Source organism: Strix aluco, chromosome 5 (assembly GCF_031877795.1).
Source record: "Strix aluco isolate bStrAlu1 chromosome 5, bStrAlu1.hap1, whole genome shotgun sequence".
NCBI lineage: Eukaryota > Metazoa > Chordata > Aves > Strigiformes > Strigidae > Strix > Strix aluco.
This window is the reverse complement of record NC_133935.1, coordinates 3,449,307-3,465,749: the sequence shown is the minus strand read 5'-3', so window position 1 is coordinate 3,465,749 and position 16,443 is coordinate 3,449,307. Positions and strand designations below refer to the sequence as shown.

Here is a 16,443-nt window from a genome sequence, read left to right as displayed (position 1 = left end):
CATAATTTTTATTCCAGTACACAGAACCTACAGGATAGACATAAAAAATGACCTGGGGCAAGGCAATTCAGACCCCTCCTAATGGAGGATTAGTCACACGGGTGCTGCAAGAATTCAGCTCGTCTTACTTTACACTTTAATATATTTCCTGGTTCTAATGACCCAACTGTCAAAAATTTTAAGTAACCAGGGAAAGACATCTTTGTTAATATATCCTAAAGCTTTCCCACTGTGATTGGATTAAAGGCTCACATTCCAGCAGCTCAAGCACTTGAGTGTTCAAATTACAAGCCTGAAAGGCTAGACCTGAATATAAAATTACAAATTTTCTTTACAATTCATACCATATCCAGAAACAGGGTAAAGAGAAAAGTCTAGAGGGTGGCAAGGTTAAGCCTGCTGCTTACAGGTTACCTTTCAAGCTGCCCTGTACACAGGCCAGGAACCACTTTCATTACCAGTCAGCAAAAACAAGCTCCGTTTGAAGCAGCTCTCTTTGCCGCCGCCCGTTTTGCAAAACGGCTCGAGGTACTTGCCAAGTAGAAAATGTCATCCCATTCTGAGGAGATTTGTTAATGCTAAGATTCATAGGAATGAGAACATCTGTGCATAAACATCAGAAAAAAACAGCAGAACTAGGGTCAGTAAAAAAAAAAAAAAAAAAAAGAGGCCTGCATCCATCCCTAAGGACACTGCTGATCCAGTTGAGGTCCACGCTATTTCCATCCACTCTAGAAAGCCTCTGCTCTGCTACGGCTACAGCCCACTTAACTCACCACTCAGTGGAAAACTCCCCCTCCAGCAACAAGAGGATGGCAGCAAGGCTGCATCACATCACGTACGCCGCTACTCTTCCTGTTAGCGCAGCACGACAAGCGGCTGCAGGGAAGAACCACACCGTAATAGCTGCTGACTCCTAAGAGACCTAAAAGATCTGCTCCAAACCTAGTCTGTTGTTGTCAGCCAAGAACCAAAGAGCTGCTGGGAGCACAGAAAAGCCAGCACCTCTCATCCCCTGGGTCACACACAAGTGGTCCTGCCCAGACTTCTTGGGATGCTCATGTCTCACGGCTTGTCTGTGCTCAGGTTATCAGACTGTGACTAAAGAAAGCCATGAGAGAGGGAGGGTGAGTGGGTAAAAACCAGCCTGGGGAGTTTGTAAAACAGTTATCCCCTCCCCTTCTCAGAGAAACTGCCTTTGAGTTGCACCAATTTCCCACAACCTTCCTCTCTAACTCCAGAAGACTTCTCTGCGATGCCTCCTGGAGGAGAGCACCATGGCCTTGCTTCCTCTTACTGCTTCCTGGCAAGACCAAAGCCTTGACCTTTCTCCCGCTTTATGATAAGCGTTAGTCATGGGATCTGGTGACTGCTTACTTGTATTTTTTTTTTTTCCCTGCTAGAATCCCAGCTGGCTCTGAGAAATCTGCTCTTTTCGGGTTGCTATTAGCACATCCTCTTCTTAGTCGAGTGGCAGCTCTCCAGAGCTCTGGTCCTTATGACACTTTCAGAAAACCTTCAAGACTTCTTTTTTTACCTCTCCCTGCCTAATTAATCAAAAAACAGCAACAAAACGAGTGTCAGAGAGAATGAACTTCATCGGGAAGAAAGCAGGCAAATGACTAATCAGTAACTAGCTGCTGCAGACAGATTTTGAGCCCTTGGACTTGGGGCTGGTTTAGAGTTAAAAGAAGGCCTGACCTGCTTTTGAGGCCCACAGCAAGGGTAAGCGAGGGGCTGTGGGACCAGCCTGCGCTATGACTGAGACACAGCAACGTTCAGAGACGGGTTTTCTGCCCCAGTTGCAGGGAAGGGTGCAGCGACTCATCCCCATTTTCAGATCCTCAGCCCACCTGAAACCCACCCCCAGTGTAAGGCTACTGGGGGGAGTCGTGGTTTGAGCTCAGAGGGCAACTGAGCACCATGCACCGCTCACTCCCCCTTCCCCGCAGCGCTGAGAAGGGGAAAATAAGCAAAGATGGTGCTCACCCCCCGCTGCCTTGAGCCCCAGCGCTGAGAAGGGGGGAAGCAAAAGACCCCGGAATTTGAGATAAGGACAGGGAGGGATGATGTCATCCTTGAAGGCGCAGGCAAAACCCAGACTTGTTAGGGGAAGAAAAAAAAAGCAGAAACTTAATACAGAAACTAGCAACAACAGTTAACAGACAGAGTAGGGCCATGAGAAGCATTACCACACCTTGAAAACACTTCCCCCCCACCCCTCCCTTCTTCCCGGGCTCAGCTTTGCTCCTGATATTGTGACCTCCTCCTGCAGGGGTGCAGGGGCAGAGAATGGGGGATGCGGTCGGCCCCATCGCTTCTTCCACCTCAGGGAGGGGGAAACTTCTGGAGTCCCTCCCCTGTCCCAGCGCGGGGCCCCTCTCACAGGAGACAGTCCCCCACAAGCCAACTCCAACACGGGTCCCTCCCACGGGCATCTGGGTCACCCCCCATGCGTTGCAGTCCTCCCAGCACTGCACTACAACAGCGGGGGCTTCTTCCCACGGGGTCCCGGCCTTCTTCAGCCACAGTCACCTGTCTCAGTGTGGGCCACAAATCGGTCCCTGCCTCCACAGACCCCCATGGGTGGTAGGGGGGGATGGCCTTACTGTCTCTCCACAGGGTACAGGGGAGTCTCTGCTTCGATGAACCTCCACCCCCCTTCTCCTCCTTCCTTCCACTGACCTCGGTGTTCACACAGACGTTCTCCTCACAACTCCTCCCCACAGCTCCCACCTCCCCTCTCAGCTTCCCCTTAAATAAATTACAGCAGAGGCGCAGATAATCGGCCCGGCCTTGGTGCAAAGGCGGGCTCGACCTGGAGCCAGGGGAGCTTCGAGAAGCTCTTCACAGGGGGGCACCGCTGTAGCGCCCTCCCCTGCTACCAAAAAGCCCCGCCACTCGCTCACCCCGGGACAGGGGGCAAAGGGGGATGAGCCCCAACAAACTCCTCACCACACCGGGACCGGCTCTCCGCGCCCTTCCGGCAGCTTCACCCGCCCCGCCCCGCCCCGCCCCGCCCCGGCTCGGCTCCCCTCAGCAGCCCCCTCCCAGCCCGGCTTTCGGGCGGCCCCGGGGCTCCCTGGGCGCCGGGCAGAAGCGGGGCGCCTCACCCTCCCCGTCCGCTCCGCCTCAGACCGGCCCTCACCTTGCAGTCCCTCAGCGGCGCCATGATCCCCCACAGGCGCCCCGCTCCACACCGACCACTGCTGCAGGGGGAGGAGCCGGGGGCGGGGACACGCCCCCTCCCGCGGTGGGCGGAGACGAACGAGGAGTGGGCGTGGCCGGGGAGACGATGGGCGGGGGGAGTTGGCGGGGCCAGAGTGACGGTGGGCGTGGTCAGAGTGGCTGTGGGCGTGGTCAGGGCGGCAGTGGGCGGGGCCGGCAGGGCCCCGAGCTCACCCACGCGTTGCCCCGCGATACCCTGTTACCCCGCGTTGCCCCGCGTTACCACTGTTACCTCACGTTGCCCCGCGTTACCCCGCGTTACTCCACATCACTCCGCCACCGAGGCGAGCGCAGCCCCGACGCAGACACGTTTTACGCACATTATCGGCTCCAAAGACGTTGTTTCTTGTGTCTTCAGGTACATCCCCACCTGCCCTGTTTCTGAGGGTAAGTGCCTTGCTACCACCTGTGATGGGGCGGAGGATGACAAGTCCTTGGCTGGGAGACACCCCAGCTGCCGCCCGCCTCTTACAGGAGTTCACCACACTGGGTATCTCTAGGCTCGCTTTACTAGCAGCTCCGAGTTGGGCCACCACCTCTGTGAGTGGCCACAGCTGACAAAAAGCGCCCTCTCTATAGAGGATATATAGCAATATAGTGTATCAAAACAGACTTCTTTGGAAAAAACAAATCTTGTAAATAATTTTTCAACGTTTGAGAAAATATTGTTGGAGGACTAGTGAATCCTTGTGGTAACCTGGTCCAAGTTAACTGCCTCCCTTGCCACGTGAAGGCAAACATTGATCGGCTTTCTTCCACAACTGGAATGCTAAAGAAAGCTCCTGTAACATCAAGCACCGTGAAATACTGTGCCCAGACTGCAAACTGTGCTAAAATCAGACCAGGATCTGGGACCACAGGATGTGAAGCAATTACATGTTCATTTACAGCTCCTGAATCTTGCACAGATCTATATTCAGGATCTCCATCTTTATCTACTTTATGTTTACTAACCGGTAAAATTGGAGGATTATAAGGACTATGACATTCCTGCAAAGTTCTTTTTCCTAAAAAATGTACAATTTGGTTTTTTATACTGGGAATGGCCTCATTTATAATTGGATATTGCCAAATTGGAGGAGGAGTCCCTCCTTTTGTTTTTATCACACTTGGCTCAGCCGATTTTAACCATCCCACTTCATCTCCCGATGTGCTTCAAAGCTCTCTGGGAATTGCAGCCAATTCAAACTGTGTATCATTCAAATCATTTTGGTTTTGACCTCCCAATTCAATTCTTTTTGAGCCCATTAAAATCAACTGAATCCCCGTTGGAGCCAAGGAGATAAACGTACCAAATTCCTGCAAAAGGTCTCGTCAAAGGGGTAGATAAATATCTTCTCTCTTCCCCTACTACTGCCCGTACTATCATTCGAAATCTGGGGAACTTCAAAATTCAGTACAGGCCCAAAAGGCAAGTAGGGGAATTGGGAGAGATCACAAATTGACCCCAAACCAATTTCTTATCCAAAATGATACCGTTCACCTTTGCAGAAATCTGAGCGTGCTCCTCTACCTGGAGTCCAACGGGTCCCGTTGTTCTTTCAGTTCCCAGAGAAGACGAGTATCATTTCTTTCACTGGGAGTGAGGCCGAGGAGGTCTGGCAGGTGGAGATCCTCCTTGTGCAGACACGGCTCTCAGTGGGCACTCTCTCTGCATGTGTTCCAAATTTCCACAGGAGAAGAACACCAAAGAATTAGCATATTGAGAGATGGGAGGAATTCTGCCTCGCGCACCCCTTCCCCTGATTCTGCCTCGGGGAAATCCCCGACCTCTCCCTCGCGGGTTATAGGTTTGGGTAATTGCTACAGCCAACAACCCCATTTCTCTTTCTATCTCTTTTTGCTCTCGCTTTTTCTCAAGTTTCAACTTTTCTTCTTGCTGCTTTTGCTTTCATCTCTCCCGTCAAAAGCAAAAGCAGCAATGCTCAAGACTTTACTTAATGTTTTACCTTGCCAGCCTGGCATGAGTTTCTACAAAAACACTAATAGCTAGTGGCTCTTGGAAATTGTCACGGGTCATACCCCCATCATTAAAGTAGCCTTCAGTCGGCCCTAGTAATCACCCGCGTGCTCGTCGGATCTTTGTCTGCATTCCAAAGCTTTTGTCCAATTAGTTACTCTCTTACCTTTTTGGAAAATCTTTTCCCTTGTCTCTGCCTGAAATAGTTCTCCTAATAAAGTTTTCATATCATTCCAATCAGGGGTGTAAACAGTGACAATTCCCGACAACAGCTGAGCGCATTTTGCAGCATCAGCTCGTCAGCGAGGCGTTTTTGCCTGCCAAGCTACTAAATCCCCTTGCTTCCAAGGTTCATGTCCCATCACTCCTGTTACCGGAGAGACGTCGGCGCCTGCACCAGGGCCCGCTCTAGGGTTTGGGCTGGAATCCAAACGCATTGGATACATGCCAGTACTTCTAAAAGGGAATTCAGTTTCTTCAGCTTCAGGAGCTGAAGGAAGTAAACTCCCTTTAGCTTTTATCAAAGAGGTTTTCTTTCTTTGTTGACCTCTATTATACCAAATATACCAATAATCAATATCTTGCCTAGCTTTGCATTACCTAGCTTTTCTAAGTTGCTTAAACTGTCAATATTGTTCCTAGAGCACCTGTGCTCTATTAATTAAACCTATAAAACAGTATCTATTTAGTAATTGTTCCTGCTAATAATACTATCCTAAGAGAAAAGAGTTTTCTAAAGCTTGTTCCTTTTACACCACCAACAGGCTGCACCCCGGTAGCTGCTCTCCCTCCTTCACCTCATACCGCAATGACACCGCTCCGTCTTCTCGTCCTTCTGCTGCTGGGCATCTGGTCCTGGGGCTCGGCGGCCCCCTTGCCCCGTCTCTGGCCACCACCCCTGCTAGTCACCTGCTCGGGCCCTCACGGGCAAGTCTCTCAACAGCGGGACAGCGAGCGCTGGGTCTCGTGCCTGTGGAACAGCACCATGAACCTGCGTTACCAGCCCGCCCCGGGCATGAGAGCAGAGCCAGAGGGGAAAGACGGTCGGCTGCCACCCCCACCTCGCTGCTTCTGGTCCTTGAACTCGACTCGGGTGACAAACACCTCGCGCTGGTCGGGCCAGGTGACGCTGCAGACAGGCCTCCTGCCAGGAAGCGCTCCTCCACCCGGGGCCTCCATCCTCCTCACCGTACGATGCTCGTCAGCTTCCTGCGCTGCACCCGAGTGCTTCCACCACGACGTCACCGTGGAGATGTGCGGGCAGGAGATGAGGCTGTTCGTGCTTTGGCCGCAGACGCGCCTGATCCCTGCGCGGCAGCCGGTGGAGCTGGGCTGGTGTGCGCGCCTCAAGAGTGCCAGCTGGAAGTACCGCTTCAGCAGCCAGGGAGGCAGCCCCTCTACCCTTCTCCTTCCCAGCAGCGAGCACCAAGACCCGCTGCCACCGACCGTCTACCCAACAGCCGAGCTGCGACAGGCCTGCGCCACCTACTACAGCTACCGCTTGACCGTGCGCTACAGGCGCCACGGGCTCCACGTTGCCTCGGTCAGCATCGAGCAGATGCCTCAGATCAGCCTCAACCTCTCTCTCGAGGTAGAGCGTGACTTGCTGCATGTCCTCAGCATCGGCTCCAAGCTCCTTAGTGTTCCTCAGCAGCCCCTCGGCCTCTCCTGGAGGCTTCAGCCCCTCTCCCCGAGGACACTGGCCTACAGACTGGTGGACACGCAGGCCATAGGAGGTTGGCTCCGTTCCTACGGTTCCTTTACGCTGCAGAGCAACTTCTGTGCCGTTCTCACGCCTCAGAGCCTGGGTGAGATGGTGGTGGCCAGCATCTACTTCCACGTTGATGGAAAGAGGGTCAAGGAATCGACGGGAGAACTACATCTACTCAACGGTACCCTGAGCCTAACGGCAGGCAGAGAACCTCCCATCCACGTCAACCTTCACCCAGGGAACACCAACAGCAGCACTTACACTTTCAAGTACAACCACGGAACGCTTTACACAACCGAAGAAAACGAAACCTCCATTTCCACAGATGGCCCTCACACGCGCACTGTGTTCTACCGACACAAGGAGCTCTCCTACTTACTCTCCGTAGAGTTTGTGGCCTTCCAGTGGTACAAGTTCAATATGTACCTTTACATCAATCAGAAGAGGACTCCAGCAAAAAGAGACCTTGAAGTCCACGTCTTCACCGGCAGCCGTCCTTCCTTTCTGCAAGGCTTCACCTACTTAGTGTGGTTTATCCCTGCACAACATCCGATGCTACAGTGCGCGTGGACCTTCCACCTGCAGCTTTTTGGACCGCAAAAAGACCGCCTTCTCCAGAACAGCACGTACACATACAACGACCACGTAAGAAACGCCACGCGTTTTGTCCGTCGCTCTGCTTTACCCTTTGATCCAGAGAAATACACGGGCTTTGTGGCAAAAGTGAACTGTAGCAGAAGTGCACGTACACCGGCTCTTTTAAGAGTCACAGTTAACAACTACACCGCAAAAAACATAGAAGCACAGGTGGCTTGCCGGAAGGAAGCCTGTTACATACACAGTGTGCGCATTCGGAGGCCTGCTCTTCATACCTCCGTCCTGCGCCGGAAAAAGGGGGCATCTTTTTTCCTCTTTGCCGACGTGCGACAATGCTGCAACGTTGGTATATCTATCAAACCCTTGTGGCGAATCTATTCTGTTAAGGACACAGAAACTATTCCGGACTGGACAAACCCAATCAACTCTTCTGGGATGTATGGTGTAGATATGATACACTTAACCGTTCCCAGTTTTACTTTAGATTACGGGCTGTATCTGTTTAATTTCACTGTTGCGATAACCCCGATTAGGACCTCAATAGTCCTCAGGGGCACAGATAAAATTTACGTTCAGATCGAGAGAAACGACCTAGTGGCAAATATTGTGGGAGGCACGTTCCGCACAGTGGGTTTTTCTGATAATTGGACTCTTGATGGCTCCGCGTCCTACGATCCTGACTCACAGGAAGGACTAAAGGGAATCACATTTACTTGGTACTGTACTAAAGAGGTGTCAGACTATGAAAACATGCAAGTCAGCCCGGGAAAGAGATGCCATCCGGCCCAGAGGGATTTGAAATGGCTAACACCCTCCGGTCCAGTTCAAGCAATGCCACCAGAATCCCTCCCAGGAAACAGCGTATACTACTTTCGTCTAGAGATTCAAAAGGATACAAGGAGGAGCTACGCTGACCAAACTGTAGATGTGCGGCCTGGCTCCCCACTCCTCCTGAACGTGGTATGCCTTGAAAACTGTGGTAGCACTCTAATTCCAACAGAGAGATTTATCTTGTCTGGAAAGTGCCTAAACTGTAGAACAACCAGCCAGCCAGTCTACTACTGGTCTCTTTTTTCAGAAAACTCTACAGAAGTTAGCTTTGACTGGTCTTCCAGAACCTCAACGGGGAGGTCTGGGGCTTACCTGTCTATAAATGCTCTGACATTTACAAAGACTGAACATCGATCCTACGTTCTCCTGTTAAAAGTAACTACCTGGGATGGGAGGTCCTCGGTCTACAGACACGCGTTTAAGGTGAATTCTCCTCCTAGGGCTGGCAAGTGTGCCATCAACCCACGCTGGGGTACAGCCTTTCTGACAAAATTTGTTGTTCACTGCAGTGGATTTTCTGACAGCAATTTACCTCTGACGTATAAAGTGATCGTAGCTTCCAACGTACCCCAAACGACCAAAATAACTTCTGTGGAGGAAAACACATTTGGCACGATTCTGTACTTTGGTTATGAGCCCAGAACTCCTCCGTCTTTACTCCCAGTCGGAGTGCCCTCTCAGAAGTACACCTTGAAGCTTTACGTCCAAGTCCATAATTCCCTTGGGGCGTTTACCCAAGTGAATTTATACGCCCGCGTGCAGAACCCAGTTAACAGCCGGCCACCAGCTGTTGTGTTTCACGAACTGCTGGCCTCAGTGAGCGGCTTAAGCGCGCCGATGACATCTTATCTCCAGACCGGAAATTATTTTAGCGCGGGTTATTTGGCTTATGTGGCGGCCTCAGTCTTAAACTATATTAAAGTCACACCAACTCTCCAGCTCCCGAAGGCTCAGTTTCGGGAAAGCCTCATTGAAACAGTCCTGAATATTTCAGTTGAGAGCACAATGGACATCAACCAAGTAGTCGCTTCTCTTTCTCAAGTCACAGAGGAAGCTGACGAAGTGACCGTCAGATCGCAAGACCTCGCCATTAGGAAACTGTCAGAAGTAACGGGAACGCTGAAGGTACAGAGGAATGAGAGCCACTGGTCTGAGGAAGCAGAAATTCAAAGCAGTGGAATACTAAGAGGCTTGTCCAACATCCTGAGAGCTGCTCTTCTGCGTCACAGGAATGTCAACGTCAACGGAGTTCAACAAGTCTTCTCCATCATGGAAAACTTAATGGAGATCGTTTTCCAGGGCAAAGTCCCTGGCGAAACAGAAACTCTAATGGAAACGAAACACTGGAATATCACTCTGACGAAAGATGAAGCCTGGAACATTGCAAATGCTTTCTCTACCAGAAACACCTGCAGAAATTGCTTTTATCCCTCACTGAAAAAACGAAATTATCCTGGATTGCCCCATGATGCTGTGATTTCCACTGCCGTTTTTGAGTTTGAGGAGAACCCCTTCCCTTGGTTAGGTTACGCATCAGAAATTGCAACAACGGTCTTGGGGTTCAAAATGGCAGAGACCAAGGCTAACGGGGATCTACTAGGGATCGTGCCTGAAGGAGCAGAAATTACTGTTGCTAGGAAAGATAAGGAATCTTCAACTTTTCAGCTAGCAATGGGACCCGATAAAACGCAAGCTTACACAACTGGAGGATTTAGTTTTGAAGTCAACAGAAACAGCAGGAGCATATACATCCAGATCCTGACAAAATTAAAAGCTACTTTCAAGGTGCTAGTATTTACAGGCGCCAATGTCACGCATGCTCCTCCCATAGCCTCATTTTCTGCTTTTCACAACACGCCAACAGCTGCAAGCAAAAATGAGACAGCTAGCGCTGACTGTAACATTGAGGGCCCCTATATTATCTGTCTCCCAGAGTCACTGCTGACAGCCACAGCTCAAGGAAGTGGCACAGACACTCACAACATCTCCGTTGTCTTGCTGACACCCTACGTCGTAAGGTACCAAACCCAGAGACTCGTGAGAATACACATTTTTAGCGATCAGTGCTTATTTCTGGATGGGATTCGAAGCCTGTGGAGAGAAGACACGTGCAGGCTTGGCTCCTTGACCAACTGGCAGAGGGTCCACTGTGTCTGCAATATGAAGCGGAGTCGCAGGCGTCTGTCCGTCCACGCCGCGTCAAGTGCGTCCGCGTTCAACATCAAGTTCCTGGCAGCCAAAGTACTAGTTCCCCCCAACACATTAGACCTGGGAGAAACCCTGATAGCAGAAATACCTAGAAACCCAGTGACCCTCTTAACAGTGCTCTTTATTTTTGCCGCCTACTTTCTTCTGTCCTTCTGGGCCGTGAGAAAAGACAGGGCTGACAGAAACAGGAAAAACATTATAGTTCTGCCAGACAACGACCCCTTTGATAAAGTGAGCTTTTTGGTCACTTTACACACAGGCAGTCGCTGGGGAGCTGGGACCAAAGCAGATGTCTTTCTTCAGCTCATCGGCCAGAACGGCACGAGTGACGTCCATTGTTTACGGCACCCGCATTTTTCACCTTTCCAGCAAGGAAGCGTCAATTGCTTTCTGTTAACTACTAAGAAGGACTTGGGAGACATTTGTTCCTTCAGGGTCTGGCACAATAACAAGGGCCCATCTCCAAGCTGGTTCTTAAGCAGAGCCAAAGTTGAGAACGTGACCACCAGGACGACCTGGTTCTTCATCTGCAGGAAATGGCTTTCTCTCGACAAGGGCGATCACCTACTAGAAAGGACATTTTCCGTCACAAACCCCAAGACACCTGTGCCCACAATCGACTGTTTTTTGATTAAACTTGCCAACAGCCTGACAGAGAGCCATCCGTGGTTCTCAATTTATGCTCACGTTCTCACTGGCACTTCCAGCAGGCTCCAAAGGTTGTCTTTGTATTTAGCAGTATTATTAATAGACTTGCTTGTTAACATTATGTTCTTTAACACTGACAAGGATGAAGAATCTCCAGTACACTTGAGGTATCTGAGATCAATAGCACTAGGAATTGAATGTGCTTTGATTACCATGCCTGTGGAAATAATTCTAACTGCCTTATTTAAGTACTCCCAGAGGAAGCCTTCTCCTCGTGACGTGGCTCAGACAGACCCAAAGGTAAATGCACCTCTCCAGGCTGGAAATCTTAAGAACTTGAAGGAACGTCTGCAAAAATTGTACCTTTCAGAAACTTCAGCGCAACCGAGGAATATTACTCCCTTGGAGAACCTTCCTGGTCCCAGCAGCTCACAGAGCCCGCCATGTTCCAGAAAGACAACAAGCAAGGGAGCTCCCCAAAACTGGAGTAATTGCGCCATTTCTGAAAGCGATGCGAATGTAATAGGAACAGAGGCGCAGACGACAACCGTGAATTCCCCTCCAGTGGCTAAGGCCTGCCAGAGAAGGCTGCAATCAAATGCCAATAATGACGCAGAAGAAGGGGGCAACTTTCAGAAAAAAAGGAAACCACTAAGCATTGGCTCCGCGCCCTTTCCCAAGAGACTGCACGTAGTTTTTTGGAGGTGGTGCTTCTATATCGCATGGGCACTAGTTGTAGCTGTCACGGGGCTATCATCATTTTTCATTGTGTCATATGGTTTGTCTTACGGCTATCAGACTTCAAGAGAGTGGCTTTTAGCATCTGCAACCTCCTTTATTGAGAAAGTGTTTCTCTTTTCAATTCTAAAAGCCATTTTGTTCTCAGCTATGCGTACAATTCATCCAAAAACCTGTGAAAACATCCCATGGTTAACTCTGGAAGAGTATTCTGAGACTAAGTTGGATAAAGAAATGATGAGCGAAGATGAAATAAGACAGGTGCGCTCAAAACTTGCTGAAGTCAGGGGCAGCAAGCAGTATAAGCCTTTAGAAGCTGATGAAATTGCAAACATCTTGAAAAGGGCAAAAATTAAAGCCCAGGCATTTACTTTCACAAAAGGTTTCATCAGCCACCTTGTCTTTTTGATACTGCTATTAAATTTTGCCTATTCCACTGAGAACGCCAACAGTTTCCACTACAACCGATTCATCCATAACCAATTCTCTCCACGACTCTCCGGGGTACTTAAGCTGGAACATATCTACGTGTGGGTGAAAGACTTGTTCTTGCCTTTGGTCCACAACGAAATGCAGCCAGCCTTCCTTCCCGAGAGCCGCTCCAAAATCATTGGTTTGCCTAGGATGAGGCAAGTGCGGGCTAAAAACACTGAGAAAAAATGTTTCCATCCTCACAGCTTCATCAATAACTTTGTGATCAGTAAAAGCCACTGTCTTCACAAATACGGCAGTGACATCCCAGAGAAAGGTGACTATGCTGGCACCTGGACAAAGGTTGCCAACCAGTCTCTTTCCAAGGAGGCCAGCAGTTACGGAGGGTTCACCTACCACCAAAACAGAACTCCGTGGACATATTATTTACATGGAGATTTGCACACGTATGGCCCAGAAGGATACGTGTTTTACTTCTTCCCTGAAGAAGGAAGACCTAATTCTACGACAAGGCTGGACACTCTCCAACAGAGCAACTGGCTTGATGAGAACACGTGGGCTGTGATCATTGAACTGACTACATTTAACTCAGATGCAGGCCTCTTTTGCACCCTCTCAGTCATATTTGAAATGTCTCCTTTTGGGATGATAAAGCCAAGTTTGTCTGTGCACTCCTTTGCACTCCCCAACTTTCATCAGCAAACTAAAGCTCAAATGTTTGTGGCTGGAATTGTTCTTGCCTTCCTGTTCGTTTACATTGCAGATGAGCTTCTCATCATAGGCCGAGAAAAAAAAGATTACATCAAAAAATTTTCCAACATAATCAACTTTGGCTTAAAATCAGCATTCCTCCTTTCTGTTTTTTTACAGATCATAAAGTTTAAGGTGGGAGACGATATAGTGAAGTTTTACTTACTTCACCCAAATACTTTCATCAATTTTCATGCAATTTCTCATTTAGATCAGATTTTAAGGAATACGACAGGCTTTTTAGCATTTCTTGTAGTTTTGAAAACTCTGAAATACGCTCAGTTCTTTTATGATGTGCGCCTGGCACACAGATCCATCCTGGCAGCCCTTCCCAGACTCTCCTCAATGGCCCTCGTGGCGGCGGTGTACTTTTTTGCATTTACAGCTTTTGGCTACCTCGTGTTCGGGCAGCATGAATGGAATTACAATAACATGATTCACTCAGCTCAGACCATATTTTCTTACTGTGTCTCAGCGTTCAGAGATACTGCATTTCCATCCGACAGGTTGTTGGGTGGCCTGTTCCTGGCTTCTTTCATGTTTGTGATGATCTGTGTCTTGATCAATCTCTTCCAAGCTGTTATTATGTCTACCTATGGAGAGGTGAAACAACCCGTATATGAAGAACCATCTGAAGAAGCACAAGTGGCTACTTTTGTATTGCAAAGGCTCAGAAGGATATTTTACCTTCTGATCTGTAAAACAACCAAACCCAGTGAGACTGATCTATTTTACAGTGTACTTTACGGGCAGCCTGAGAAAAGACATCAGCACATTTAGGGCTCCAAACCAGCAAAATAAATGGAAGAAAAAAGGTTTATCTTGTCATATGAGCAAGGAAAGATTTTTGTGTTCAAGACCACCTTTACTCTGTAATACTTTTCAAATAAATTTCAAATAAATTTCAAATAAATTGTTCATAAATAAATTATTTACCTCTAAGACTTTTTTAACATTCAACCCCTTAGTAGCGATTGTGCTCAGATTTTCTCCAGACTATTCTCCAGTCTAAGCCTGCCCTGGCGCAGCTTGAGGCCATTCCCTCTTGTCCTGGCGCTGGTTCCTTGGCTCAAGAGACTCATCCCCCCTCTCTGCACCCTCCTTCCAGGGAGTTGGAGAGGGCCATGAGGTCTCCCCTCAGCCTCCTCTTCTCCAGACTAAACCCCCCCAGTTCCCTCAGCCGCTCCCCATCAGACCTGTGCTCCAGACCCTGCACCAGCTCCGTTGCCCTTCTCTGGACACGCTCGAGTCATTCAATGGCCTTTTTGGAGTGAGGGGCCCAAAACTGAACCCAGTCATCGAGGGGCGGCCTCACCAGTGCCGAGCACAGGGGTAAGATCCCTTCCCTGTCCCTGCTGGCCATGCTAGTGCTGATACAAGCCAGGATGCTGGTTAATGGTTGGACTGGGTGATCTTCAAGGTCTTTTCCAACCGAGATGATTCTGTGATTTTGCAATGTCAGCCAACACTACTGCCAACTGTCGCTTCCATCTGTGGTAGCTAAAGCTCTTCACGCTCCTTTAAATGGGATGACAGTGGACTTACCCCCTGGCGAACATGTCCAACGCTGCTACATGAAGCTTCTCCCGCTCAGTCAGTGGCTGAGCTTTTGAAAGCGTCATCATCGTCCTCATCGCACCATCCAGCTCCTTGTTGAGCCGCACTGAACTTCCAGTGCCAATCAGCTCCAAACCATTAGCAGTGATGTGTCCCATTGCTACGGAAAACAGCACGTTACAAGCCCAGCTGTACAGCACGACATTCCTCTCTACATAAACACGAGGAGGGGTTGTTTATTTTAAACAAGACCAACTTGTAGTCACAGTGGTCCAGGACTCTCATAAGCCAAAAGTGCTTAGAGGCTTTTCACGACAGCCATTTAAAATAAACGAAAAGAATAACCCCCCACAAAACCATCGCAGCCTGCTCTAGATTCTGGAGAAGTTCTACAGAATTGTGTAAGCCACCACCTTCCCCTTAAGTGAGTTAAACACCAGGTACTGTCCAGCACTTTCCATGCTAAGAATTAAAGGTTATACTCACTAAAATTTGGATCCGCTGCTTTTAACTTGGAGAGACATCCCTCAATGCCTCCAAGGCACTCATCATTGGCCTAGGTTTCATACTGTAAGAGAGACAGAGGATTGAGAATCCCTGATGACACTGGGCATCTCTTCATGCTCCCAGATGTCTAAAACTCAAAAAAACCATGGATTTCTATGCAGTTTATGTCATTTGGTTGATTTTCCAGTGTCAAGTAGGATGAGCACACTGCCTGAGGTTTTCCCCACCGCTGCAACATCCGGCATCACCCTCTGCTACCAGGGTTTTCTGCTGCCGCTAACGGCTGAACCCCTGATTGTGAGGCTCTCCCAGCTGGTAAGAAATTTAAACACCAACTACAGCAAAGACTGTTTCATGCGTGAGTTCCTTCAAATCACGTTTTCTTACGCTTTTCGCTCATACCTGGGTCAGCACAGCGTCAAATAGTTTACAGGCTTCATTGCTAGTCGTGGACAGGACAAGTCCAGCATCCCGCCAGGCCTGCAAGACAAACAAATCCAAACCCGTTCATTTTACACTCGCTTTCCAAACTGTGCCAACAGATTTTCAAACTGATGGTGTTCTGATATTTTCATCAACTGTGATTTTTTTTTAAAAAAAAAAAAGGCTGGAAGGACAATGTCAGCAGACACACAAACCCTTTGTGCAGTTGTAGGTACCTCTGAAGACTCGATTAGTTGGGGTTAACAGTGGGAATAAAGAAGCAAAACTTATAAAGCGTATACAGAAGATCCTGATGGGTTACGCGTCTCATAATGAGAGACCCATTCTTAATTCATTACAACTCAACTTTGGGCTTAGTCCCTCTGCTGCAGACACACCACATGAGAGACATGGTAAAATAAAACCCTGGGTTTTTTATAAGTGAAATCAATACCTTAAGTAACTTGCAGGCCAATCAGCCTGGCAGAGCAAATCCACCAAGTTGCTGGAGTTAAGCCAACAAAGAATTTGGACCACAGGCTTGTACACAAGCCTTACAAAAAGGAAGAACATGGGCATTTGATAAAGCTGAAATGCAAACCACAATCAGGCTGCCCTGGTTTCTTAAGAAGCTATGTAACACTGAGGTCCTACATTGTCATTGTAGTAACTGAGAAAAAATGACAAGAGACCAATTTGGTTGAAGTTAGCATGCAAGGCCAAAAACACCCCACACCCATTACTATCTGCCTTTTCATAATATCTCCATGCTACCATGGCAAAAGCTTATTGGCTATACAGTTGTTTTTCACAAATGTGATTGGTGGTTAGTTGCCAACACCTGTGTTCCCCT

General features: G+C 48.9%; 2 protein-coding genes across 4 annotated transcripts in view; one reads left to right on the top strand and one right to left on the bottom strand.

Annotated features, from left to right (window-relative positions):
* The window catches only part of TTC38 (tetratricopeptide repeat domain 38), a 35,639-nt gene extending 19,992 nt beyond the window's left edge, over window positions 1-15,647 (bottom strand). Inside the window, exons 1-3 of one of the 3 annotated variants that reach the window (XM_074825645.1) lie at window positions 15,570-15,647; window positions 15,147-15,228; window positions 14,649-14,820 (exon numbers count right to left, since the gene is read on the bottom strand). In XM_074825645.1, coding sequence (XP_074681746.1) covers window positions 14,649-14,818 — 170 coding nt within the window. In that variant the 5' untranslated portion in view covers window positions 14,819-14,820; window positions 15,147-15,228; window positions 15,570-15,647. Of the gene's footprint in view, window positions 1-3,148; window positions 3,254-13,568; window positions 13,689-14,648; window positions 14,821-15,146; window positions 15,229-15,569 lie in introns of those variants that run through there. The other 2 variants (XM_074825644.1, XM_074825643.1) reach the window with 2 other exon arrangements.
* On the top strand, window positions 5,980-13,936 carry LOC141923927 (polycystin family receptor for egg jelly-like). Its single transcript, XM_074825641.1, is given in 2 exon segments — window positions 5,980-13,863; window positions 13,866-13,936. Coding segments are annotated over 2 exon segments (7,938 nt in total). The 5' UTR covers window positions 5,980-5,996.
* Window positions 15,648-16,443: the final 796 nt, after the last annotated feature.